The sequence below is a fragment of the Crocodylus porosus genome, unplaced genomic scaffold, assembly GCF_001723895.1.
Source record: "Crocodylus porosus isolate Cpor-Errol unplaced genomic scaffold, CroPor_comp1, whole genome shotgun sequence".
Taxonomy (NCBI): domain Eukaryota; kingdom Metazoa; phylum Chordata; order Crocodylia; family Crocodylidae; genus Crocodylus; species Crocodylus porosus.
Genome location: NW_017728947.1, coordinates 35,043,675 through 35,069,514, shown reverse-complemented (window position 1 = coordinate 35,069,514; position 25,840 = coordinate 35,043,675). Strand labels below are relative to the sequence as shown.

General features: G+C 45.6%; 1 protein-coding gene and 1 long non-coding RNA gene across 3 annotated transcripts in view; one reads left to right on the top strand and one right to left on the bottom strand.

The window, feature by feature from the left end:
• LOC109321350 overlaps positions 1–13,472 on the bottom strand; it is a 16,250-nt gene extending 2,778 nt beyond the window's left edge. Inside the window, exon 1 of the long non-coding RNA XR_002104040.1 lies at positions 13,278–13,472. This is a non-coding gene — a long non-coding RNA (uncharacterized LOC109321350). The remainder of the gene's footprint in view (positions 1–13,277) is intronic.
• Positions 13,473–13,489: 17 nt separating this feature from the next.
• COMMD9 (COMM domain containing 9) lies at positions 13,490–25,050 on the top strand. 2 transcript variants are annotated; one of them, XM_019551951.1, is made up of 6 exons: positions 13,490–13,586; positions 14,351–14,476; positions 15,978–16,117; positions 18,917–18,951; positions 23,017–23,120; positions 24,033–25,050. In XM_019551951.1, exons 1-6 carry the CDS (start codon positions 13,536–13,538, stop codon positions 24,171–24,173), a joined length of 597 nt encoding a protein of 198 aa, XP_019407496.1. In that variant the 5' UTR covers positions 13,490–13,535; the 3' UTR covers positions 24,174–25,050. The 2 variants fall into 2 exon arrangements, with proteins under 2 accessions (XP_019407496.1, XP_019407497.1); XM_019551952.1 differs by lacking the exon at positions 13,490–13,586 and adding an exon at positions 13,789–13,831.
• Positions 25,051–25,840: the final 790 nt, after the last annotated feature.

Genomic DNA, 25,840 nt, shown 5'->3' with positions numbered 1-25,840 from the left:
GAAAAGCACAGGCTCAGGGGGGACTGGTGGTTGCACATAAGGAAGAATTTCTTTACTGTCCGAGCCCCCAAGGTCTGGAACAGCCTGCCATCAGAGGTGGTTCAAGCACCTACACTGAACACCTCCAAGAGCAAACTGGATGCTTATCTTGCCAGGATCCTATGATCCCAGCTGACTTCCTGCCCTTTGGGCAGGGGGGCTAGACTCGATGATCTTCTGAGGTCCTTTAGCCCTAATATCTATGAAATCTATGAAATATGAAAATCTGGTGGAGGGGCAGAGAGGGGGCTTATCTCACCACTTGCCCCACGCAGGGAGCAATTGGTGGTGGTGGTGGTGGCAGTCGGGGCAGGCAGACCTCATCTGCAGTCCCAGGGGCAGAGGAAGAATCCCCACTTCCTGCCCCCTTTGCCTCAGGGCACCATGCTGGCCAGTGTTTGGTCATGCCCTCATCCCTGCAGCAGCAAGGGGTGAGCACCTGATAGACTCTGGTTTGGGTTCATGCCAGTTGGACAGGGAGGAGGGAATTAAACACCCTCCCTGACCAGTTCACTCCAGGCTACCGCTGGGGCTGGCCACACATCTGCTGCTGAAGCAGCCAGTGGAGAAATGCGGGTCCATGCTGGTGGGACAGGAGAGGGTGGGGGGAATAAACCTCTTCCCCGATTTCTTCTGGGGCCAGCGTTTGCCCAGGCCCCTGCCCCTCTGCCCCTGCCTGTCCCTGCTCCAGCTACGGAGCAGAGAGGCAGGGCCAGCCCTGCTCAGCTGAAGCAGAGACCCAAGCCCAGAGAGCTGGCCAGGATGCTGAGGGACTCTGGTTTAACTTAAACCAGGAAGGGGTCTGGGACAGACGTTGTGTAAACCGGTTTGAGCAAATCAGTTAAGTCTGATACTATATTCAACCAGGTTTATCTCAAACCAGTTTCAGCCATTTTGCAAGTGGTTTACGTGCACTGAACATATGTTCTGTTACATGTTTAAGCCAGTTTCTGATTACTTAAACTAGTTTGTGTGTAACTTCTGTCCCTAGGCTAAATGACTAAACAAAGAGCAGTGCAAGGGAGAGTTGGGTTCTGACATCACAATGACCAGTGGAACTGTACCAACAGAAACAACTGTGGGAAACTTTAGCAGGAGTGGGGTAGAGGGGGCAAGGAAGAGTCTGGTATGGACAAATTCTTGAGCCAAGGATTATCTGTCAGCTACTGTAATCAATAGGGAAGCTTTCCTGAGTCACGCGATCCCAACCAATGAGTGTGCATTACAGTAACAAGAACTCAGGTGTCAAGATGTTAAATACAAGAGCTTTGTTTTTGTGCCTGCAAGGATCTTTGAATCGATACACGTTCAAAGTCTACTGTCAAGTAGTCTTACTAGCAGAGATTTTCAATATTTTTAACTTCTTCATGGCTTACTGAATAATACTTAGAAGTTTTCAGTACACTTCCCAAGTTTAGATTTAAAAATTTAAAAATGCTCCGCAAAAGGTGGATAAGCATCTTTGTCCTTTGTCCTAGCTAAGCACCTTTTGTCCTGAGAATTTAGAGGCATGGCCTTTGTGACTTGAATTGTAGAATTCTATGCCTGTAGTCACAGAAGCTCCCCTTGGCTTTAGTGGTCTCCGAGATTGTTCTGCCTAAACTGCACATGGGCAGCAAACTAGAGTCTAAACCATCTGAAAGGTTAACTTTAATTAGAATGAATTAAATGAGGGCCAGGGCACAGAGAAGTGGAAAACTGTTCTTCCATTAATGGATCCAGATACAATCTTTCAACAACAATGATGATCTATCCCCCATCCCTTTCCCCAAAGCTGACATGCTAGAATACGCTGGAAGCCACATTTTCAGAATAGATACATCAGAGGACCTCTTCACTTCATTGTAACTGGGATCTGAAGAAAGATGCTGAGATTTCAGAAGCAACCTTTTGGGTGTGATACCTGCAACACAGGCATGCAAGTTGATGCCATACAACTCCTAGACATCGTATGTCTCTATGCATGGGCAGATTCAGGATTTTGGAAAGGCGGGTTGTGGGAGCAGCAACCTGTGCTACAAGTGTAGCTGCACCCCAGCTCCCAGCCCTCCCTCACTACACACACCAGGGCAGGTAGGCCAAAAGGCAGCAGCAAGTCCCTCAAGAAGATAGGAATCTTCCCTCCCCCCCTACTTTCCCTTCTGTGTTCAGGAGAACCATCCCTCCCTGCCCCTCCTATTCCTCCCCACCCCAGCTCCTGGCTTGGAGACTGGGAAAGGAGGAGGGACCCGCCTGCTACTTCCACTGTCCCTGGCTGAGCCTGGCTCCACATGAAGCCCAGCTGGAGTGGGCAGGAGCAGCTTTGGAGTGCTTCCCCTAACCCTCCCCTGGCAGCTGGAAACAGCAGTGGGTGGAAAGGACTGGGAGGTGCTCCTGGGTATTGAGCAGAAGAGAGTGGGGATTCTTACTTGCTTCTGGCACTTCAAAAAAAGTCCCTGGCTACTGCTCCCATGACATGATTGACTGGAAGGGGGTTCATCCACACCACTGCACTCCTCTGCCCCACATCCACCTCAGCCTCTATACAGACTTCCATCCTACAACTCCACTTGCCACCCTATACCATTTACAGCTGATAGCTCATCCTTTGCCGAGACAAGCAATACAAACAAATGTCCTCTTTTTAAGATCAGAATCAATTATTCAGGAGGAAGGCAAAGAGAACAGCACGGCTTTTTCTTTCAGCAGGGAAGCCACACGCAGCATGGTGCAGCTAAACAGTACAATCCTGACTTGCAGCAGAAGGTATGTAAAGAAGAGACCATTCCTCCCAAATGCAGACTCCAGTGCACACACGAAGGAGGGCAACTTCCTCCCAAGAGTCTTAAAAAAAAAAAAAAAAAAAATCAAACCCTTAACGTCTTGTGAATTTCTCTCAGTAAGCCTCTAGTTCCCAGCTGCATCTTCCAAGAGGAGCCTCAGCAGCAGGCTCCTCTCCCAAAAATGGCAAAAATTAAAGTGTGTCCACACAGTATTTAAAAAAAAAAAGTAATATTTTTCTTTCATACTTCTGATGAAGAAAGACAGACTAAGAATTTTTTCTTTAGAAGTTACTACATACTTGTTTTTAACTGCTCCTATTTTTAAACCTTAGACATATTAGGAAGAGCAAAATGTCCGGTCCCCATGCTCTTTCCTGTGGACCTCTTGACTCTCAGATGTGTTTATTACGAGCTCACACCTTGTTCCTGGGGCTGGAATGCTGAATTTGTAACAAAGATGACATTTCCCGAAATGTGTTTGTTAGTCATTGGGGTGATATTATTACATACAATATTAAACATGGAAATATTTACACATTCTGATTAGAATGATTTCTCCCCTCAATTATTCAGCTTGCAGTCTTTAAATTTTGTGGTGTCAAGTTCACTAGTAACAGTACTTGCCTACAATTTCAAGTAACAATTGTCTCCTGTGCTAGAGAAGTTATAACTTTCTAACATATAATACACATACTATGTATGACAAAATGCCTCCAGGCCTTCTTTATCTATTATTAAGAAGCATAAAGGGGACTAAGTCCAGTTTTACTTTGCAGGAACATACTGGACTCTACTATTGAATTCCTTGTCGCTATGTTTACTAATGATTTAGATGCTGGCACAGGAAGCTTCTTGAGCAAGTTCGTGGACAACACAAAGCTGGAAAAGACTAGAAACGTGTTGGAGGTTGTGAGCACAATTCAGAAAGATTGGGAAGCTGAGCTAGAGCTAACAGGATGAAGTCCAGTGCAACAAATGCAAGGTGCTACCCCTCAGGAAGAATAATCAAAAACAAATATGAAATGGGTGACAGCTGGATGGATGGCAGCACTATGGAAAAGGACTTGGGAATCTTGGTAGACCACTGACTCAATATGAGTTTGCAGCATGATGCATCTGCACAAAAGGCAAATGCAGTTTTGGGCTGTATCAATAGAAGCATTAGGTACAACACACAGGAAGTGACAGTGCCTCTACTCAGCACTGGTTAGGCCTCACCTGCAGCACTGTGTGCAGTTCTGGGCTCCACATTTAAAAAAAAACATGGAGAAGTTAGAGCGGGTCCAGAGGCAGGCAACAAAGATGATAGAGAGCTTGAAAAGCAAGTCATACGAGGAGAGGCTGAAGGAGCTATGCAAGTTCAGCTTGTAGAAAAGGTGATGGGGTGAGGGGACATGATGGTGCTTGACATAACAATACTTGAAGGACTTCAATAAAGAAGAGAACCAGCAGCTTTTCTCTCTTACTGCAGAGAGAAGGATACTGATCAGAGTACTGATCAGAAGTTGCAGCAAAGTAAGTTTAGATTGGATAGCCAGAAAAATATCCTCATTGTTAGAACAGTGAGGCAGTGGAACAGACCGCCCAGGGAAGTTGTGGATGCGCCATCACTGGAGGTGTTCAAGAAGAGGTCGGACAGCCACTGGTCAGGGATGATCTAGGCATAGCCATGCCTATGCTCTACCATGGGTATTTCCCATGCTTCTAGACTTTGCTGGCTGCCCCCTCACCCCCTTTTCTGCTATGTGTCAGGGTGTTTTTAAGCCTTCCCAGAGGCATTGGTTGTTGGCTACAGCCAAGGCTGAAGGCTTTGACTGAGCCGTGCCAATGCTCCTGCTGGGACCAAAGCTGGAGGTATCTGGTCTTGCCCCCCCTCTCAGAGTCAGGCCAATCATCATATTTGGGGTCAGGAAGGAATTTTAACTCAGGGTCAGATTGATATAGACTGTGAGGGATTTTGCCTTCCTCTGTACCAAGGGACATGGGCCTCTACTCAGGGCCTTTTAAGCATACATTGACAACATTTTACAGAAGCAAGACATTGGCTGTCATGGTTCCTCTGCTTTACCTGTGGCAGGTCAGGGTGTTAGGTCTATGTTGTGTCAGGGATGACAGTAGTCCTAGGTAGTTTAGAAGTTTGTATGGGATGGTTTGGATAGGGATCATCTTGCCTCAGGCAGGGTGTTGGACTAGATGACCTCTGGAGGTCCCTTCCAGCCCTACTGCTCTATGAGTCTATGACCTCACATTAAGTCCCCAGTCCTTGAAAAGATCTCCAGGGAGGTGCCTCACTAACTTCAAGAGGGTAAATCTGGCAGAGAGTTTTAATTCTCTCATGATCCCACTGAGAACAAGATACATACAACCCCACCCACAGTCAATTTCATATGGCTAGTAGTTGCCCAATGCAATTACCCATATTGCACTATAACTATAGGTAGGGATCTACCCAACCCGAGGAGGCAGCTGGCTGATTTTATGGATAGATCACTGGGCCAGATGCCATTTTCGAAGGCATATTGTGGCTGTCCCTCCTCCCATGCCTCTGATTGGCTGAGGGACCCTAGTGGCCTTGCCTCTTGCCACTGATTGGTTGCAAGGGCTGGTCATCATGTGGACCCACCCTTCATCATTGATTAGTGGAGAGAAGCAGAGCCACACGACAGGCAGATCTCAGCCAACCAGCGGCAAGGGGAGGGGCAGCTACCATCTTGGGCTCCCTGTGTACCGGCAGACCCTCCTTCCCCCTTCCTCCCTGGCAGGCTGTGTGGCCGAGTGTAACAGGGGCCCTGCTCGGGGCTGCTTTCCCAGCGGCCTGCCCACCTGTTCCTGGGCTGACCACCCGCATTCTCTCCTGCCACACCTTGATGTTAATAATTAATTAATTGATGTTAATTAGCGGGAAGCTGCCCATTTACTGCCCCAATGCCAGGGGGCACTATCTGCGGCTCCATTCCTCCCCTACGCCGCAGCCCAAGCCTCGCAGATGGCATCGAGGTGTTCTCGTCATCACCGGCCCCCAAACTGGGCCCCAGAATCCTTCTATCAGGACCCCTCCATGATCCCTTCATTCAGGTGGACTACCCCGCCTTCATTCAAGCTATCTAGCTCCCTGAAACTATTTTCCCCTCTCAGGTGTGGTCCCCCCTGGGACCTTTGGCTACCAGCCCTGGCCCACCTCCAGGCAAGTCAGGACCCCAGGCCCTCGGCTCTTGGGCATCCCTCGCGGTGGGCCCCTGGCCCTTTTGACCATCCTGGTCCTGGCCACAACATGGGCCAGTTGAGGGTACTCTCTCCACCAGGTCCGAGTCTCTAGCCCGTCTCTTTCTCGGGGTCTGACCTCCAGGCCCTACAAACAAAGGGATTATCCACCTGGTCATGGGGGCTAGGGGTTAAAGTGCCCTGACCTGCCTTTCACCGAGGTGGTAACTTGCCTCGCATTTCCTGGGGGCTCCTGTGCCACTGGGAGCCCCACCAGGCCACCCACTCCTGGCAGGGTGCAGTTTTAGGTCGTATCCAGGACCAGAAGCCTCCTGTCCATCCCCTACAACTCCTCCCTTACCTCCAGATGACAACTAGTAGCTCTCCAGCCAGGCGATGTTGTTGCCTGGCCTCTAGCAGCCGAACTGCGCTGTTTATATTGGCAGCCCCTGATCCCAAAATGACTGTCCTCATCAGGCACCTGGCAGCTGCAAGCTCCAGGGCCTTAAAGTGGCAGGCACACACAGTGCCCTTCCACACCGAGCCACAGTGCCGTGAGGACGCTGGAACGTGCATGTGAACAACCCAGAGTCACACTTCTCGTGTGGACATAAATCTCATAGCTAACACAGGTTAGCTACAGAAATCTCGGCCAGCCTTGTACTTAATGAAAACAACCGGCTTTTCCTAAATTCCTACAAGAAAAATCCCTCCGTGAAAATCAGTAGCTGCTACCCATTGTTCCTGTGCCTACAATCAATGAACTCTGTACTATACGTTCCATTTACATGAAATTAAACCATTCAGAAACATGCTTATTATTCCCAACTTGTTGCTTCTTTCTTAGATTATAGCAACTATTGGTAACCATCCATCATATCCAGTAAGTGCATGAGTTGCTTAAGTGCACAAGAACAGTAAAAAGGCCCATTCCAGCCCATGTGCTTAGAGCATGCTGGACATTGACAACACCTGAGTTAAGCTCCAAGCACAGAAACCTGAGGAAGTATGAAGCCAGGAATACAAAATTCCGGGACTGGAGAGAGATAAAGCAGGAATGCCCAGGAGTCTGTTACAAAAGGGGTTGTAGTCTTTTCTAGCAGTAGTTGGGAGGTGAGAAATGTGTGTTTGAATCATTTCAGGCCATGGAAGGGCTAGAAATCAATTGCACGCTTCCAAGAAGAATGCTTTAACAATGTTTTTAGGTCAAAGGCAATCACTTTACCACTTCCACCGTCTTCCTCCAGTGGTGGTTGCCAGTTAGTGGATGGAGATACTCCTCTTGAATCCAGACACCAGTGAGGGTGAGGGAGGTCAGAACACCCCTTAGTTGGTTAGCTCTCTATGGTTCCCCAATCAAGGTGCAGGTTTTTGAGGTGTTTAATTGCTTGGAAGCCTAAATCCTCTAGTCTGACATCCTTTCAAGAGATGAGATGCCTAGAAGCTAGGCACAGTGGCACCTAACATTAAAGGTGCATGCATCCTTTTTTTGGATTTTATTGGTGCTCATAAGGAAGTCAGTGCTGGAGCAGGGAATCAAACCAAATTGCTAACCCTAGAACCACTGAATTGCCTTTCCCGAAGAAGACAAGTCTTGATGATTGAACTAATTCTGAACTATTTCATAGAAAAAAAAATAGATTTTAGATTGTTGTTTGCTGAGAGCAGCTGGAAAGAGAAAGTACCGAAAATAATCAGGAGCCAGTCCACCCAAACTGAAGCAGCTTTTGCCAGAGGCTTTTCAATCATCTCCAAGCAACGGACAAAGCATTTCGATTTAGATACTAAATCAATGGTGTTATTATTTCTCCATAATTAGAAGGTTCCTACAGTGAGGAAATAATGACAACAGGAGGTGGGTTGGAATATGCATTCAGTACAAGGCCAGCTGTGCTTACTGGCAGGCAGATTCTTTGTTCCGAATATGCGACTCAAAAGTAAATGTTCTCTTTTGTCATACACTCATTAATGCCAATGGTAGTCATCCGACCCCTCTTTCTATCGCTCAGCCTCTCCTCCTGTTTGTCTAACTGGAAAATACTTTGTGTAGTACTAGTTAACTCCTTAGTCCAGTGATGTGTTTGCCTGGTTTCTGTGTCAGGGAAATCCTTAAAACAGGGAAACAGAAACAGTCCTATGTCATGCATTTCTTAGAAGAGCTCTGCCAAAAGACAGCAGCTCTTCTTTCCTGTTGGGTACAGAGGGTTTTTTTTTCAGAAGTTTGAGATACCTAAATATTTCACTTATCTACAGTTGCAGAAAAGCAGAGTTTTAGAAGTTCTGAAACAGAATAATACAGCACTCTATAGGAAGCCTGAAAAGAAGTGTATGTTCAGCTTGCTAGCACGGTGACAGCAGTAATATTTTCCTCTTTTATAATGCCTTTATTATATTCATGACTTCAGGAGCTCCACGCTGTTTAGCAATATTAATTAATGAAGGCTCACAATACCTGTATTTGTGTGTGGGACAGAAGTATTTTCATCACCTGCACACACACGACAAAAGCGAGGCACAACATCATTTCCAAGGCACCAACAGAGCCAAGAACGGATTCCTAATAGCCTGCCTTTAGCTACTAATTCCTGCTTCCTTTTTAATGCCTTTACTCAGCTTCTTAACTCTTCATATTTCAGATGCTGGAAAATAGTTTAGGGCCTACCTAACAATTATTTTCCTTCAGAATTGGTCCAGTGTATAATTTGCAAGTGCCACTAGCATGACTGCACATGGAAAATAACAGTCTGGGTGCTGGCAAATGCAATTCCTTTCCCAAAAAGTTTCCTAGACATTTCCACTTGTGGAGGAATAAATGATGTGGCAGTTCATCTAAGTCCGTTCTGACTCACTAGTGCTCCCTTTCTGATCAGGGCAGCTATATGGATTGGGCTGTATAATTTGAGTTTCCATCTGGGCAACTGTCAGTAAGAAAAGTTGTGTGTCTGCACATTGCCACAGCTGCACAGCAGCAGACTAGTACTCTATGCAGAATCCGTCCACCGTGGTAGATATGCACAGCAGACCAACTGCTTCACATGATAAACAAAATACCTACAGTGGGTTAATTTAATGGTAATGCAGTACTTAAGAAACTGGCACGACTAATACGGCAGCTCTCCAAACTGATCAATCATACTAATTAACTTCAAGAGGCCACAGATGGTAAATTCACACACTGAAATAGTTCCATATACACCCCCACCCCAAGAGCCTCATTTCCTGTTGCTCATGAAAAATGACAGAAAATAAAACCATCTCCCCTAAGATTCCCCTGCCCTTGAAGGATTCCCAGCACATGAAAGTGAAATCAGTTCCTCTAATAAGAGTGGAAGTTCCTTTCCCTTGCCAAGCGTTCTCCATCACAGTGAGAACAACACTGGCACACCTTACAACTTATAATTTTTATTTACAGGAGAACAGCACAAACAAAAACTGAAGTGGTAGTCAGTGTTTGGGCAGAGATGTAGAAATGAGGGAAGTCCTTGGATTATGCAAAAAAACCCTTATACCAAATGTGTGAACCATGCAGGACAAAAAAGAAAGACTGCTTTTACTTGAGAGGAGATGTATTTAAAATTACCCTTACAAGAAAAAACACACAATAAGCCAAAGTAATGGCCTATGCCACTGCAACAGCAGTATGGTCAATCCAGTGCCCTCTCTATGTGGGAAATGACAGTCTGAACACTGACCAAAGCAATTCCTTTGCCAAGTCCCACAGATATTTCCACTTGGGCAGCAATAAATGGTATGGCATTGTCTCTCATTTTATTCTGAATAGCTAGTGTTCCCTTTTCAGTCAGGGTAGGTCTATCCATTGGGCTGTATAGTGAAAGTGTCTGAGCAACTGGATATAGGCAATGGAAATTCCACATTTCCCAGGATCAAGGTCTTATAGAATCATCAAAAAGTGGGGCTGGAAGGGTCCTCAGGAGGTCATCTCATTCAACCAATCTGGTCAAGGCAGGACCAGCCCAATCAGGGGTCTAATGTGTTTTTAAGAACTTTAGGAACAAGCCTCACATACAGCAACCAGGCATAATGCCCAAAACATCAAAAACATGTGTAGCCCAGGTAACTCAGGTATATACACCCATTCTCCAATTGAAGGGGATTGTTAGCTGGCAGGTGCGCTGTGGGGGAACTACAGACTGCTCAGTTTCCCTCTGTCCCTATAGAACCAGGCCAGGACAGTTAGGGGACTTAACTATATACAAATTTATTTACATTAACTTATCACAAGGAAAAGAAACATGGATATAAACATATGTACAAGATATATTTATAGGATAGCTAAACAAATAACAAACAATACCCTCCGAGTAAATGCTATAAAACCTTACACCAGTGCTCCAGATACCAGTAAGCATCTGATCTGAAACCGATAAACCTCAAAATAAACATAGATAGCCAACAGCTAAACTACAGATAAGTATGGGTGAACAACAAATAAGCCACAAATAAATACAAATAAACAACAGGTGAAATAATAGCAACAGGGGTCCCAGCAGAGCCCTAGGATTCTACTCATCTACAAATATGAGAGTTCAGAAAATATAAGGGATGACATCACACCACTTATGGCACAAGAACCCCAAAGATAAACTTAATCCCAACAGGAAACCCCAATGTCCTGGGACTTTTCCCAAGCTCTACAAGGAAGCTGCTAACTTTCAGGCAGGGGTGTCCAACTTTTTTAAATGTGGGGCCAGTTCACAAACTTTTTATCACCCAGTGGGCCAGTGACCCATATTCAAATACATCACAGGAAGTGCTATCACATCAGGAAGTGATGTCATGTGACCTTTGACACCAGTGAAGTTGCAGGGGTTGACATGGTGCTGGTTGACATGGCATGCATGCCTGGTGTTGACATTGTGCTACAGGAGCCTCTTGGTTACAACCGGGTTGACCTGGTGCTGGAGAAGCCGTGGGGACAGGCCAGGGTTAACCTGGGGCCCGCCTGGCCTGCCAGTGCCATTCCCGGGTTGACATGGTGCTGCAGGACCCACCTGGGCAGAACCGGGTTGGCACCAGCCAGGAAAAGCAGCATGCAGCTGAAGCCGGCTTCCCATGTGCTGCTGGGGATGGGAGGAGGCCAGCCAGGTCTGCACCAGCCAGCAGAAGCGGCGGTGGAGCTGTGTGCCACTCAGGACTGACCGGTGCACGCTCGTCCCATCCTGAGCAGCACACGGCTCCTGCGTGGCTTCTGCTGGCCGGTGCAAACCCAGCCGGGCTCCTCCTGTCCCCAGCAGCACGAGAAGCAGCCCCCTCGGAGCCTCGCGCACGGATGGCCAGGCCCGGAGAGCCGCAGCGCCCAGGGGGAGACTGGCCAGGGGAGCAGGCACCGCCTTGCTATGGGGCAGGGCAGGGCAGGGCAATGGGGCTGGCGTGAAGTAGGCACGTGGGTGAGGAGGCAGGCGTGGACTGGCAGTGCCCAGTGGCCACTGCTTGGCCTCCCGTATGGGGCCACTCCAGCAGTGCACAGCACGGGCACCGGCAACCACACACTCCGCAACCCTGGCCCGGCCCAGCGCCTCCAGCTCTGTGTGGGAACTTACCTCTGTCTACCACGTGCCTCCACCCGCCACGTATGCGGGCAGGGCACAGGCCATGCTGCAGCTTCCTTGGTCATGCGCTGGAGCAAGGGGTGGAGTCAAGGAACAAGCTGCACATGCTGTCCCCATTGGTGGCAGGACCCGGCTCACTGATGAGCCGTCGCTGTCCCCTGGAACAGGGCTCTACTATGCAGGGCTTCTGGGGCCTCTGGCTCAGACCTGTCTGCTGGCTCAGTAGCCCGGGCACTGTCTGGCTCCCTAGACTCAACCTTTTGCTATGGGTTGGAGACCTAGGCTGCCTTGCGCAGCACCAGGCTCAGTCTGCTCCTGGACCCTCCATGCAGCGTCTCCTGCACTGAGCTCCCAGCCTCATCCCGGGGGTTGAGGACCTGAGCTGCCCAAGCACTCCAAAGATCACGCACCGATCTCTGCACTGTGTCTCTGGCTGCATGCCAGAGGTTGCAGACCGAAGCCGCCACATGCAGCTCCTAGGGTCTGGACGCTGTGTGCTGTGCTGGAGCCGTCTGCCATTCCCCACTGATGGAAGTCATCAGGGACGCTTCTGGGCTACTGTTTTGCCCCACTGAGCAGCTCTCCTCAGCTTTTCTAACCCCGCTCTTCTCTGCCCTGGATGTGCTCCCCTCATGCTGGGCACACAGCTCTTTTTGTGCACTCCAGGGCTCTGCCCCTGAAGTCTGCCAACCTGAGTGTTGCAGTTTTCAATCAGGTCGGAGAGCTCCTCTCGCCCTCCCCTCAGGAAAGGGGTGTGACTCAACTCCTCTTGCTGCCTCCTGATTGGTGGATGGGCTCCACCAATCAAAACAGCAAGATTTCTCCACCAATCAAAACAGCAAGATTTCAAGCCTGGGGCTCAACCCAAGCTCTGAAAGGCAAGTGGGCTACACATGCTTCAAGTTAACACATGTAAAGCAGGGGGACAAGGGTGCTGTCAATGTCTTACCACTGCTAGGACAGCAAGTTTTTTGTTAAAATACTGATATTAGCTCTCTCTAAGCTATGCATCTCATAGAGAGAAGATGCCTGGATCTTTAGGAATGGGAGTAGCCTGGCAATTAGATCAGAAAACTAGGAGTCAAGATTTCTGAAGCTCAGTCTGTTTCTTGTTCTGCCCTTAACTCGCTGTGAAACCATGGTCAAGTCCCAGTGCCTGGATATTCATCTGTAAAATGGCCACATTATGAAAATGAACATGTGTTAATGATTTTGTCCTGATGTTCCCCTTTCTCGAAAGACCATTACATTGCTTAAAATAAGTTAACAGCTATAAGGCACTTTGTAACTCATGGATACAGGGCAAAGATACATGCAAAATACTGTACTGAGGCTCACACTATACTAACCTAGATTCAGAGGAAGGGGTGGGTTAGCAGGGGAAACAGATGCAGAAGATAGTGTGCATGTAGAAAGGCCAATGAAAAGCAACGAAGACACTTTCACTCCTGTTTGGTTTGGTTTAAATTTCACTTTTAGGCCCTGAGTGCGGTGACCCCTGGGTGCCAAACTCATTTCAGCAACTGCTTGTGTTACTTGTTTTTTTCCGTTGTAGACCTATGCGAATTGGCAACAGCAAAGCTTTGAGTCCAATTTAAGATGACCACGTCTATAAAAAGGGGTGGCCCCAGCCCCGCAAACATACACACGCATGAGGATCTTTACTTACGTGAGCAATACCGTGGACTTCAGTGGGATTACTCACCGGGGTAAAGCTGCTCCTGCACAGGACCGCTTTCAGGATGGAGGCTCCCGGAACAAACCCTGCCTGGAGTGCCATGCCACGGCAAACAAACAAAACCCGGTGATCATTTTCCTATAACACCAGGCTTGACGTGACCCGCCAGGCTGCACGGAGAACTACAGCGTCCACAATGCAAAGCAGCAGCAGCAGGGCCCATCATGTGATTGACCCTCCACCTCTTATGCTGGTTAGTTCCTGTGGTCACGTGCTGGGGTGAAGATGGCCGCAGTGGCAGAAGAGCAGTTTGCAGCCCTGGAGGTCTTACTGAAGGTGAATGCCGAGTCTCACAGGTTGTCTTCCTTTGCATGATACCGCTTCCTTTTTTTAAAATCTGTGTATGGCAAGACAGCTGCTGAAGCGTGTCCAATGCCTGCATGTGTTCTGCAAAGTGTATAGAGAGCAAGTAGCGTGCGGGGTTCATTAATAGTGAGAGAGAGAAGTAAAGCTCTCCATTCCCCTTCTCTTTCCTGAAATCACTTTGAGAGCTGCGACTCCTGGAGGAGAGCTGAATGCAGGTACTTCCCTGAGCTTGGGGAAACAAGGCAGATGAGATGTTTAAAGTGGAGAGGGTTTAGAAAGGTGCCACCTGCTTAGCACAAGTGCTCTGCAGCCATATTCATATCACAGAGCTCTATCAATCTCATAACGTCCTAGCAAGCATCTGCAAACTATATGAACAGAGGGCGTCGCCCTCATTTTTTTTTCCAAGTGGCTTCATGCTCTGCAAAACAAGACTTGCTATCCTGCTTTGTGGGTCTTAACAGCAAAGGGCCAAGGCTTGAAAGGCAGCATGCAGGGGGAATGGGACCACGCAGCATGTTCTGACTTCTAAACCCCCTGCTGGTACTGACTCTATGCGGCCTCATGCAAATCACTTCATTTCTCTGCTTTCAAAGTCAGACTGATACCAAGCTGCAGGATAGGCAGACCACAGATTTAGCAGTTCAGTGCTTTGAAGCACTACCTGAGTACTCTGCTGGTTTTATAAGCAATGATTTCTTAACACCCTCTTTTCTCCGCTTGTTATTTTGCAGGCTTCCTCAAAGGATGTAGTTAGACAGCTGTGCCAGGAGTGCTTTTCTAGTTCAACAAGTGGCTCAGACAGGTTAATTGACAGCACCTGTTCCAGTCTGTCTGTAACGCCAGAAGAAGCAGCTCAAGTAAGAATGCTATGACACTTAGTGGATGATAATGCTGTCCTACTGATGAAGGCCTGATATAACAAACAGGTGCTTCTCCCTTCATCTCTCTTCAAACACTGAGGAGAAGCCGATTGCTTCACCTCACTGGCTAATGAGTTTGTCCAGAGGCCTCAATGCTGTAGTCTGGCTTGTCTAGAACATGTGTGCGTACCAGTCTCTGAGGCCAAAAAAATAAATACAGCATATGGTTATCAGTACACAAAATGGGAATTACTGCTCTCCAAATACAAGCAAAGTAGATGCACATTCAGTATACACTAGAGAGAGTAACATTCACTTGCCTTGCCGCAGGGGTGGTGAGAATATAAGCAAAGTGCTTTGAAGATGTAAGGTATAATGAAGCAATTGCTATGTTTAAGAATAAACATTTAAACACTTTGAAATACACCTCAAAATTATTTCCTGTGGTAAGCTCAGAAAGCACCTGGTACAATCAGGGTTGTTTTTTTTCACCCCAGGTTTCATAGCAAAGGCTTTAATAAATTGTGTGTCTTTTGAAGTAAATCATTGCCCATTAAACATACTTTTCAAGTTAAACTGCAGCCCAGGGCTGAGCTCCAATCCTACATCAGAATCACCTAGAACAGCTCTATGCCCTACTGGACCATAACTCATGGATTTATATCTTTCAAGCTTGGGTTAAAACTTTCCACAGCGCTGAAGTAACTTAAGACCTTCAGTCCCATTGATTTTTTTTTTTTCTTCAATAGTCAAATATTGAATAATTATTATACAGTGCACATAGGGATATTCTGTAGGAAGCAAAGCTCCCATAGAAGAATGGGCCAAGGTACCTAATGGGTGTATTATATTTCACAGATTTCATAGACACTAGGGCTGGAAGGGACCTCGAAAGATCTTTGAGTCCAGCCCCTGCCCGAAGGGCAGAAAGAAAAAAATATATTTATACTTTTTATAATTTCCTGTTCTAATCCATTTAGCCTTTTCTGTAAAAAAAAAAAAAATAAAAATAAAAATAAAAAATAAAAAAAACCCATGACTCATTTGAACCTGACTTTCAACCAACTTAGATTGAAGCCTACTGGCTCAATCTGCAGATGCTCAGCAGCTCTGAAAATCAGGGCTTTAGTGTTTTAAAAGGTTTTTAGGTTGTATAGTTATAATACCTAGTAAAAAGAACTGTTTGTTGGATGATATAACCCAGAATCTTTAACAAGAAGCTGGAAATTTGATGGGTACAAATTGAAGCACAGTGGATATATGAGCAGCATATATCAAGGTGTTTGTCCTTCTTTACATAAAAAGAAATACTTTGACTGCCATCCTGTAGATGGATCCACAGGGCTTTTCTGTGCTGATCTGAGTGCAGAACATTACCTGTACATTATCCTGTCCCCCATCTGGTTACCCAAGTTAAGTCACTTCCTGTGCAACATGTGGTGCCCTTCTTCACTGCAGCTTCCTTACTATTATTGGTTCCTGTCTCCTTTTCCTGCAGCTAATCTGCTCTTTGCACAGCCTCACCAGGCATGTTGTATATCGAGGCTTGACGTCACCAGAAGAAATTCTCCCTCTTTTCCCAGGAAATTTCCACCAGAATTTAAAAAACCTCTTAACCAAGATAATCTTGGAAAACATGTAAGTGTCAACACCTGCTTTTCAGTTGATTTTACTTGAGGACATAGAACTGGAGTTTATCTACCCATTCCGATACATATGTGGCTGGAAAGTAGCAGCAGATATTAAGTTAGCAAAGGGAGACTTTGTCACAGTTTCTGAGCACCTCATCATGGGCAGGTGTAATGTGGTACTGAGCTTTTGCCTGAGAGTTCAGAAGATGTCTTAAAGATCCTCCAACCCTTGCACATAACTAGATCCCCTGACCATGTTCTTTGAATCCCTTACAGTCACTAATGTTTTTATTTTTACAACTTGTCCCTTGGACAGAAGAGGGTTTTACCCATCTGTAAAATGGAGATCAGATGCAGCAGGTTAGATTCATAGAGAGATTCATAGATTAGCACTGAATTATCTAGCCATCAAAAGGCATCTAGCCTGCCTTTTGAAATTCACAGCACTGAGTTAGGCACCTCCACTCCTTGACAATGCATGGAGAGAATCGGGCAGATAAGAATGGGTTCATGAAAGCCAGTAGGCTGAGTGGAAAATCACTTTGGGTGTTAGTATGAAATAACTAGACAGTATGTGAGCACAAGAATGACTAGTGGCCTAACTAATGTTCTGCAGACCCATACTCACTCTTTCACTCCCTGGTCCAGCAAATATTTTACTGTTCTGTATAGAGGAGCAGCTTCAGCAGAAAGAGTTGAAAGTACCCCACAGAATCCCCTACTTGTGAGAGCCTCCTGGAAAGTGGGAGGTATGCCCTATCTCCTCAGGCAGGAGGGATTTGAACCTTGCTTCTCCATTCTGCATGGGGGATCTGACTACTGAGTTTTGAGGGGATGCCATTTCTGCCTCTTCTTGTTATAGTTATTTTGGATTATGTGGTTCATATGTGCGTTCTGAGAAACTAGGAAGCAGGCATAAGTGGAGAAAAGGCTGGTTTGTGGATGGTAGCATGAGCTGTGTGCCAAGCTGCTCAGGACTGTTTAGACTTGAGTGTTGTTGGACACAATACAGGTAAAACTTTAAGCACTATTGGAAAAAACTTTAACCCTGCACTTTACAGACATCTCCAGGATTAGGCATTACATTTTCAGAATCTACACTGAGGACTTGGGTACCTGTCTTCTGGGCTAGATTCATAAAGGAACTAAGCAATAGATCTGCAAAAGGATTAGGGTGCTGTAGCACACAGCATTGCAGCATCTAAACTGCGAGTATGTTGTCACCCAGTGAACTCTGCTGTCACGAGGGAAGTGCCCAGGAAAGGCAGGCACCTGAAGAAAGGATCTGCAAAAGACAGCCGCACAGCAGAACTTGCCTATGGAGAGGGTAAAACTGAAACACTGCCCCTTTTGGGGATTTTGGTGCCTCCAGCTAGGTTGCAGGGAGGAGCTGTCCACTGAAGAGGCTTCACAACCCACTGGAGTTGGGGTGCATTTAGGTACTCTTCTCATGGGTTAGAGCCAGGAGGTAGAGATGATAGCAATACTCTCCATTTATTTTAATATTGGAGCATTTAGCTGTGGGAGACCCAAATTCCAACACTCCTGTCTGGCAACACTCCTGCCCTTTGAGCAGCCAGCAGGGAAAATCCTGAGACTGTGCATGCAGATGTCCCTAATCAAAGCATGCTGCTGGAGCCTGGCCAAGCCCCCTCTCAGCTGAGCTCTGTGCAAGGGAAGGGAGGGCTGCTCTAGCACCCCCCAGCTTTTAGCCTAAGCCACTGCAGGCATGCACCTGAATTTTCTCAGTCCAGAGAGAATGTCCTGTTACAGACCAGTTTGGCCTAGTCAGGTTAGATGAACCTGCAAAGATTACATCAATTCAGGCTCAGGCTTTGTGAATGTCTGTCTCTAGCCTTAGTGGTTCTATGCCTGATCTTACAAACCAGCATTGTTTTTGTCAGGGGATCAGCTGTGCCAGGATATCTTGGCCCAGCCGATCAAATTAATTAGCAGGTACAGATGTCATTGGAACTGTTGTTTGGCAGGATTGGACTCCTGCCATTCCTGGGGCATCAGGGGCTTGATCTTGGGGCACAATGGCCCCAAGTGCCTGGCCCCATTCTGGGGCACACATCTACAAATGCACAGTGATGCACCCCATGGAGTCTCTTGCTCTGAAGCATGAAACACACTCTGGAATCCTCTGTCCAGGGTGGCTGGAGACCATGGACATCTCTGGGCTGTGAGGACTATGCCATAACTGAACATACCTCTGCAGTGATAAAGCAACACAAAATATTAATGGGAATTGTTGCATTCCATTTTTTGGACATTTGAGGTGTGACAAAGGGCAAAGACATCTGTTCGCTCATGTTTTGCAGTTCTGTGGAACAACAAGGGTGACATCAGTTTGCAGATGTGACCTGTCCAGGGTCAGTCAAGATGTTTGGCAGAAATTAAATTGGAACCCAGTTATCCTGAATTTCAGGCTGGTATCCTAAGCAAAGAACCATCCTGCCTTCAATCAGAATCTCAAAATTTGGGAGAAAGTATTGTGTTTTACATGTTAGTTTTTATTTTTCTTGGTTGTCAGTTTCCAGGAGGAGCCTGAGGAGAAATATATATCATCCATCTATTGTGCTGATGTGCTGATGGCATACCTGTATTAATTCTGAGTACCATGGGCCAGCATTCCTGTTTTATAGCGCATTCACCCCATGGACCTCTTTCAGGTGCAGCAACAGAGCTGCTATCTACTACAGTGTGTAGTCTCACTGGCACCTTCCTGCTGACCTAGTGGAGACAGTTCTTTACTGCTGATGAGTTGTTGTTTTTTTTCCCTCTCTCTCTCTCCATTCCACAGCTCTGCCTGGAGGAATGAAGCTCAAGCAAATCAGAGTAAGTTGTTAATCACATTTTGTAGCAATTTAATATTCCTAAAATGGTTTACAAGGACTTGGAATTTAGAACAGTGAGTTGCATTAAGACAATATGACCTTGACTACTGAAGCATAGTGTAGAGAAACTAAGTTTAGCTTTACAGTGATTTAGCTAACATACCAGAAATGCATTAACCCACATGGAGCTCCATGGAACTAGCTTGCTTCTGGGTACACACCTAGCTCATTTAAAAGCAAGCTCCTCTACCCCATGTTGCAGGCTACAGTGGAGACGCACCAAGTGTTTTCCCCACTTGTCTCTTGCTGCTTCTTTTAGGAAAATTAAACCATGCTGCCATCTTGCAACCTTCCCAGGGGTTGCTAAGGGACTCGGTGTAAGCATTTCCCTCAGATACCTCTTCTGGGAAGTGGCACTGTAGGCGACTTAAAAAAAAATACAGTTGTTCTCCTTTCATACATGTTTTGATCTTTCACACAGTTAACAATAGCAACACTGCAAGTCCGATCCATTTTAAGGAGGCACACAAAAGCCATTTGTTCTAACTCTATACAACCTCAAGGAGATGTAATATGGATGCAGGCACTTGGTTCACTATTTTAGTTTGATTGACAACCTTAACAGCTTTTATTCTGGAGAACTGTTTGGGTTCTCTGAGGATACTACTGGCCCCTTACTGCCTCCCTGCAAGCAGATAAGCCAAAATTTTTGGTCAAACTGGAAGAAGAAAATTTCCTGGAAAGAAAATCTCACTTAGAAAATCTTAAAAAGGGGGAGTCTTTCACAGCTGCAGAATCTTAATGGCAATTACAGCAATTGCTTGCAGGGAACAGTAATGTCAGGACAATAGTTAATGTAGCCTTAACACTGCAATGGGATCTAGAAAATGAGGAAGAGAGCCAACATGATGTAACTAATCCACTTTCCAGGGGCTCTGGACTGATGGTGACTCTTGGACCATGTTCAGGAACCTCTGCTCTAAGGTTTCTGGGTTTTATTTCAACTAGTGCTAATTGGTGAAAAGAATATTTCACCGTGTCTGAAAGGGGATTATTTTATGGGAAAGAGTGGATTACTTTAGCACTATATTTATGAAGCAGCTGTCATGCCTTACATAGGGGCAGATAATGATTTAAATAGCAGGCGTTGCAAAATGATCAATCAACATAGCCATAAAATTTGGACAGTTTTCTGCCCTTCCAAAGGCGCCAGCAATGAAGCCTTGCAAATTAAAACACAAGATTTAACAGATGCATTTTGTGTTGTGCTGTGAGCGCTGCCAAATGCTGGCTCTGGTGGACCGTACATGGGAGCTGGTTCCAGTCGTGGGCACTTGTCAGCCAAGGCTGTGCTGCCCCTGGAGGTTAGCTCTGGGGAGAGATGGAAAACACCACTGTAATGATACAAGGAACAATTTCTCCTTGAAGCATCAGTAAGCAATCTATCAGTTGGAGTCAGAGCAGGGAGGATGGCTATATATAGGCAGAGTCTTCCAGTCTTGTGAGGGAACCGAGGAACATTACACTAGAGCCTCTATACAAGTAATCGGAGTATTAAAAGCCACCTCTGCTTATGCAGCATTTGAGAGAGTTAGGTATTGTGTGAAAATCCTGGTCACTGTGGGAGGAAAGTAGTGCTTTGCGAGTAGGCCTGGTGCCATTAGTTTTTGTGTCTCCAATTCTTTCCAGTGCCTTCTGTTTGTTGGGGAATCTGGAAACCAGAACTCATAAAACTCTGAAAAAAATCACTATGTATGAAAGCTGTACAGTAGCAAAACCCTAAGATCATTAAGGATAGGACTTTAAAAGAGCCTCAGTGCAGTTCCCACTGCAGTTCAACGAGAGTTGCATCCTTATGTCCTTTGTAGGTTCCTTTGAAAATCCTCAGTCAGAGTCAATAAGGACAGAAATTCACTTGGAAACACAAAATGAGTGGTTCCAATCTAAATAATAGACAGGAAAAATAGAGGTTAGTAAAATTATCATTGTTTCTATGCATCTGATACAGTGAGAGCTGCCATTTCTCCAGGAAGAAGTCCTGATGATGATGATGTAGTTTGGAGCATATAGGACATAATGGCCAGTGTTTGTGAGAAAAGGGATTGAAAAGTTCTAAGTGAAGTTGTATTTCCTATAAATATAACCATGGCAAAATGTGCCATTGAATAGTCTAGCTTTATCCATTTATTTAAAATTGGAACTTACCTGATATCAGTGTTGCCAGTCTCCTGGACTCTAGTGCTGAATTGCCTTTCTTGTATCAGGCAGACAAGTAGGCAGCATCTTTATCTCTTACCTTCTATTTAAAACCGGTTTCATGCTGTCTTAGCATTCTGCTTCTTGGGGTGAGATATAGCGAGCAGCATTTCATGATTTACTGAAGTTTTCCTCTATTTGTAAAGATGGATTATAGCACAGCAAGGCTGATGCCATGCACCCCAGATGGGGAAGTATGTTTATCCATTATTGGCATTTTGTTATATAAGAAACCATAACCAATTCAAAGACATTGCAGCAGTACCTGCCCAAACAATGTACTGTATGCAGAGTCTCAGTCTAGCTGCTGATAGTGGATGCAGTCGCGGGTGTGCGTGTGGAGGGGTTCTGTTTGCAAGAGTAGGAATATAATCGGTTTGGGTAATAATCTCCCCACCTAAACCCCCTTTGTACTTTCTTTTGGATAGCCTAAGGGTTTTAGCAATATTGAAAAATTGTCCTTGATTATCACATTGAAAGATATTATAGAAAATGCATAATGGTACTGTGAGCTAATGGGGCATTTGTGTTCAGGTGGTTGTATCTCTTTGGTAGACTTCTCTGTGTCAATTTGTATAAAACTTTTGCATTTTTCTGGATGATATGGATATACCATATTGTTTTCACTCTTACCCTCCTAGCTGCATCTCTGAAAAACAGTAGCATTCCTGTTACATAAACTATTCCCACCTCTTCTTTCTCCTACCAATCCACTCTGGATCACAGTTTTTTTTGTGGCTATCTGAGGGCAGCTGGTAGTTACTATATTTCTAAGACTTCCCACAAATCTGTAGGTTTTCATCATGAACACCAGATCACTTTTTGTGCCATTATAGGCTTGTTGTATCATTGATGGTTTTGAGCTCTGCTAGCCCCTGGCTTCTCAACAACCTTGATGGAAAAAAGACACCACCAGGTGACACAATCTCCACCTTTTTTTTTTTTTAATTTCTCTTAGGTGAAATACAGTTATACAAATAGCTTGATAAATCAAGCAGGTTCAGAGAGCCTCAATCTCCTGAAAGGTTTATGGCATTTCAGGTCTCTTAAGCACTTATGTCGGTGTTGCACTACACTGTTGAATTCATTAGATGCAGTCCAATGGAAATAAGGTCAGGCTGACATCCATTAGTCATTCATCAAATGGAAGTGTCTCGGTGGTTTTAATGAATTGGCAAGGATCACAGAGGTTGCAAGCCCCTTGCACACATGCATTGCCCTGGCATTCCTTTGTTAGCAACCATGGGAGCTGAAATCATGTACTTCACACTGGTTGGTTTTCAGATTGTTCTTACATGATTTATCTTCAGCTGCAGGATGAAATGACATATGCTGTAGGTCCCAAACCTGGTTGGGCTGAAATGCTGCCTGCTACAGGGATAGTAGGATAGGAGTACAGCTTAGTAGGATGGCTTGATGCTGGGCTGCCTTTGGTGGGTGGATAGCAGAGAGTTAATGAGCTCTGCTGGTCCCCTCCCCAGATGTTAATATTCTTTCCTAGGGCTGTAGTGTGTCTTGTCATTCTTGCCTGTGGTGGTGGAAGAGCCCTTTGGTGCCATGGGAAGGGACAGCCAGCTGTCTGCAACTTGCTTGTGGAGGAGAGCAGAACTAGTCCCAGCAGATGGGAACAAGAGGGCAAATTGTTTCTATTAAAATTATGAACCTTTTGAAGGGGTTTGTGCAATTTGTCATCAGGGAATGTGGATCTCTCTCGTGTAGAAAAGCCAGAGATTACTGCAGGTCAGCAAGCCTGGCTGAATCAACAGTGCATGTCACTAAATTAAAAAATGTGTAACTCTTAATCCTGCAGTCTCCTTACCTCGACTGGTTGATATGGACTGGAGAGTGGACATCAAGACTTCTTCGGACAGCATCAGCAGAATAGCAGTCCCTACCTGCCTGCTACAGTTGAAGGTAATGTTAATTTGCACCTACATTAGAGTCTGGGTTACAGCATTTAAGTGACTGAGTTAGTGGCAGTGAAGAATTGTTCAGTGATAATGGTAAGAGTGATCAAAATGGCTGTGCTTTTTCAGGGCATGTTTAGAAATCCTATAGCTGAGGTCTATATCAGTAGCGATAGACTCTTTGCTTTAAGAAAGAGTGCTTTACTGTTACAATAAGGAGCCAGCTGACTAGGCCCCGGGTCAACTTGAGTTGTCTGAAATATGGGGACAGGATAAGGACAGTAAATCACAATAAGCCATCTGCTCATTTTTCAAAGTCGGTCAATTCAGTAGCTTCTTTACTAGACTTGTGTTACTCAGGATGCAGGGTTTGGCTACCAGTGTACTGGCAAAAAGGCTTCTCTCACATACTCACACACCTCTGTCAGGTTTGGGAAGGAAATGGCTGGACTCCTTGGACCCAACTACAAATAGAGTGGGATTTGAACCTTCCGTTTTGCACAAGCACCGAAGTTGGGTTTGGGTTGAGTCAGCTCTTTTTTTGTAGAAGAGAAGAGTTGAGGTAAATGTAATTGCTGTGTAGACGTTAACTATCCCATGCTATTTCTAGTAACAGGATGCTAGTAGCAGATGAGATGCTTATTAGAGATGAGGTTTGTCCTGGTGTTACTCAGAACTTCTCCCTTGCCCCTTGTGTTGTTTACTGTTTGTGTTGGAAGAAGCTGCATTGCTTTGGTTTAGAAAATACTGTATTGCTCTTCAGGATAAAAAAATTACCCTACAAAGTCATGGATGTGTTTGTTTTTGTTGTTGTTGTTATTTAGTCAATGCCTTGCTTTTCCATTCAACCTTGATTTGCTGCTGGGGGCTGTGTGTGTGTGGATTTCTCATGTGATTTCAACCCATGTTTCTATTTCAGATTCAGGAAGATGCTGCCTTGTGTGGGAATAACCCGATAATCTCTGCAGTGACTGTGGAGCTGAGTAAAGAAACCCTGGACACTATGTTAGAGGGCCTGGGAAGGATCCGGGACCAACTCTCTGCCGTTGCAAACAAATGAATGCCTGGGGTGTACATCTCAGCTGCCACTCAAACCTGGAAAGGACCTCTCCTCCATCTCAATTCCAGCTCTCTTACTTTCTGGGATCTTGCTCTCTTTGTTAACCAAAAATTTTTTTTAATGAATTGTTTTGCTGATAACACAGCTTTTCCCAGGCAAACACTTAAACGTGCCCTTGGTCCAGTGCCAAATGTATTTACTAATGTTGAATGAAAACTGGTCTGTATTTCAAGGAAGGATTTACAACCTCAGAGTCTGACTTTGTTATTCCCGTTCCAGCCCTCGTGATTAAACACCAGCAACCAGTGGAGCGAATTTATCTCCCTGCTCTGAAATAAGGGACTTAAAAAGCTCAGGCTGGCTAATGGGCTAGCTTCCAGCATTAGCAGACATTGAGGGTGCTTCTTTCTTGACTATGCGTGTATGGAGGTGGATGCTGTACGAATCTTTTTCTCTCTCCCTCTCAATGAGGCACAGCCATGCCGCAGATTGTTATTACAGGATAATGCTTTGAAATAAGGCAATTATGCTGCAGTGCATTCCCTTCTGATCAGCTCTGTATCACCATTTGCAAAATGACTAATCTGAACTCCTCAGTCTAAGTAACTGGGTTGGAACATCTTTAGCAGCATGTAATTTCTTCCTTCCATTTAAAAGGAAAAGGGGGGTTTGATCACAGGTGTTGCATTTATTAGACTTAAGCTTTGTCTTCTGCAAAAAAAAAAAATAGAAGTGAAGACAGAAGGTAAAGGATCAATAGCAACTGTCTGTACCACAAAAAGCCTTTGTGTGGCAATCAGTGCCTGTACTCCCCGACATGTCAAGTTATATGTTTGTGTAAAACAAATCTTTTAATAAAAGACACAATTAAACTGCTGCTTGGTTGAATAAACTCTCTCTTGTCCAAGAGACATTGCTGTAGCCTGTCTCCCCTAGTCTCTAGCTTGTTTCCTCCTTTGTCCCACTCCATTTCCCTTGCCATTTCAAGTCAGTCATCTTTACTGTGGGCTCCAGCCCTGTGCATTATCATGGATATAGCCGGGCATTGTCTGAGTCAAGACCTTTCAGGCATATTTTTTGTAAGGGCAAAACGTATGGCTTCAAACAGGTCTTTTATATTTCTATATTGTAAATGGGATTCAGCCCCACTCTGACCTCTGCAGCTGGGACCCAGTGTACCTTTCCTTTAGCAAGGTCTCAAAGTCATTACAAGCGTTATTTCATTCAAGGAAGTAAGTGCAATGATAGTACAGGAAAATGCAGGCTTTCTTAATAATATATGTCTGTAGCAGGGTACCGGGGTGTGTCTGCTCCTTTATGGGAGCAAGCAGCCCAAGAGGCTGCTTGCAGGTGGGGAGGAGGACTAACGAGAGACTCACCTGACCAGAAAAGGGATCAGGCTGGAGCTATGTAAGTCCAGAGCCTGAACCAGTCAGGCAGTCTTTCCCTGGCAAACATGAAATGAGGCGCTCTTGGCAGCAGAGCTCTTGCAGGGACCTGGATTTATCTAAACAAGTCTGCAGGCCTGGGGAGGCAAGTTCTTTGGGTAGAGAAAGACTGGGTTTTATAGGCAAGTGGCCTTTGTTTTATGTTAAACTGCTGGAGAGTTTGAGGTGTCTGCCTCAAGGCTGGCTAGAGGGCTGAGATGCTTTTTGCTTATTTATGGT

Bases quoted from the DNA above. Each gene is read 5' to 3' on its own strand.
- COMMD9 (XM_019551951.1), top strand. From the start codon at position 13,536: ATGGCCGCAGTGGCAGAAGAGCAGTTTGCAGCCCTGGAGGTCTTACTG. The intron at 18,952-23,016 runs GTAAGTTGTTAA...TTAATCCTGCAG, and splicing joins TGAAGCTCAAGCAAATCAGA to TCTCCTTACCTCGACTGGTT. The intron at 23,121-24,032 runs GTAATGTTAATT...TTTCTATTTCAG, and splicing joins CCTGCCTGCTACAGTTGAAG to ATTCAGGAAGATGCTGCCTT.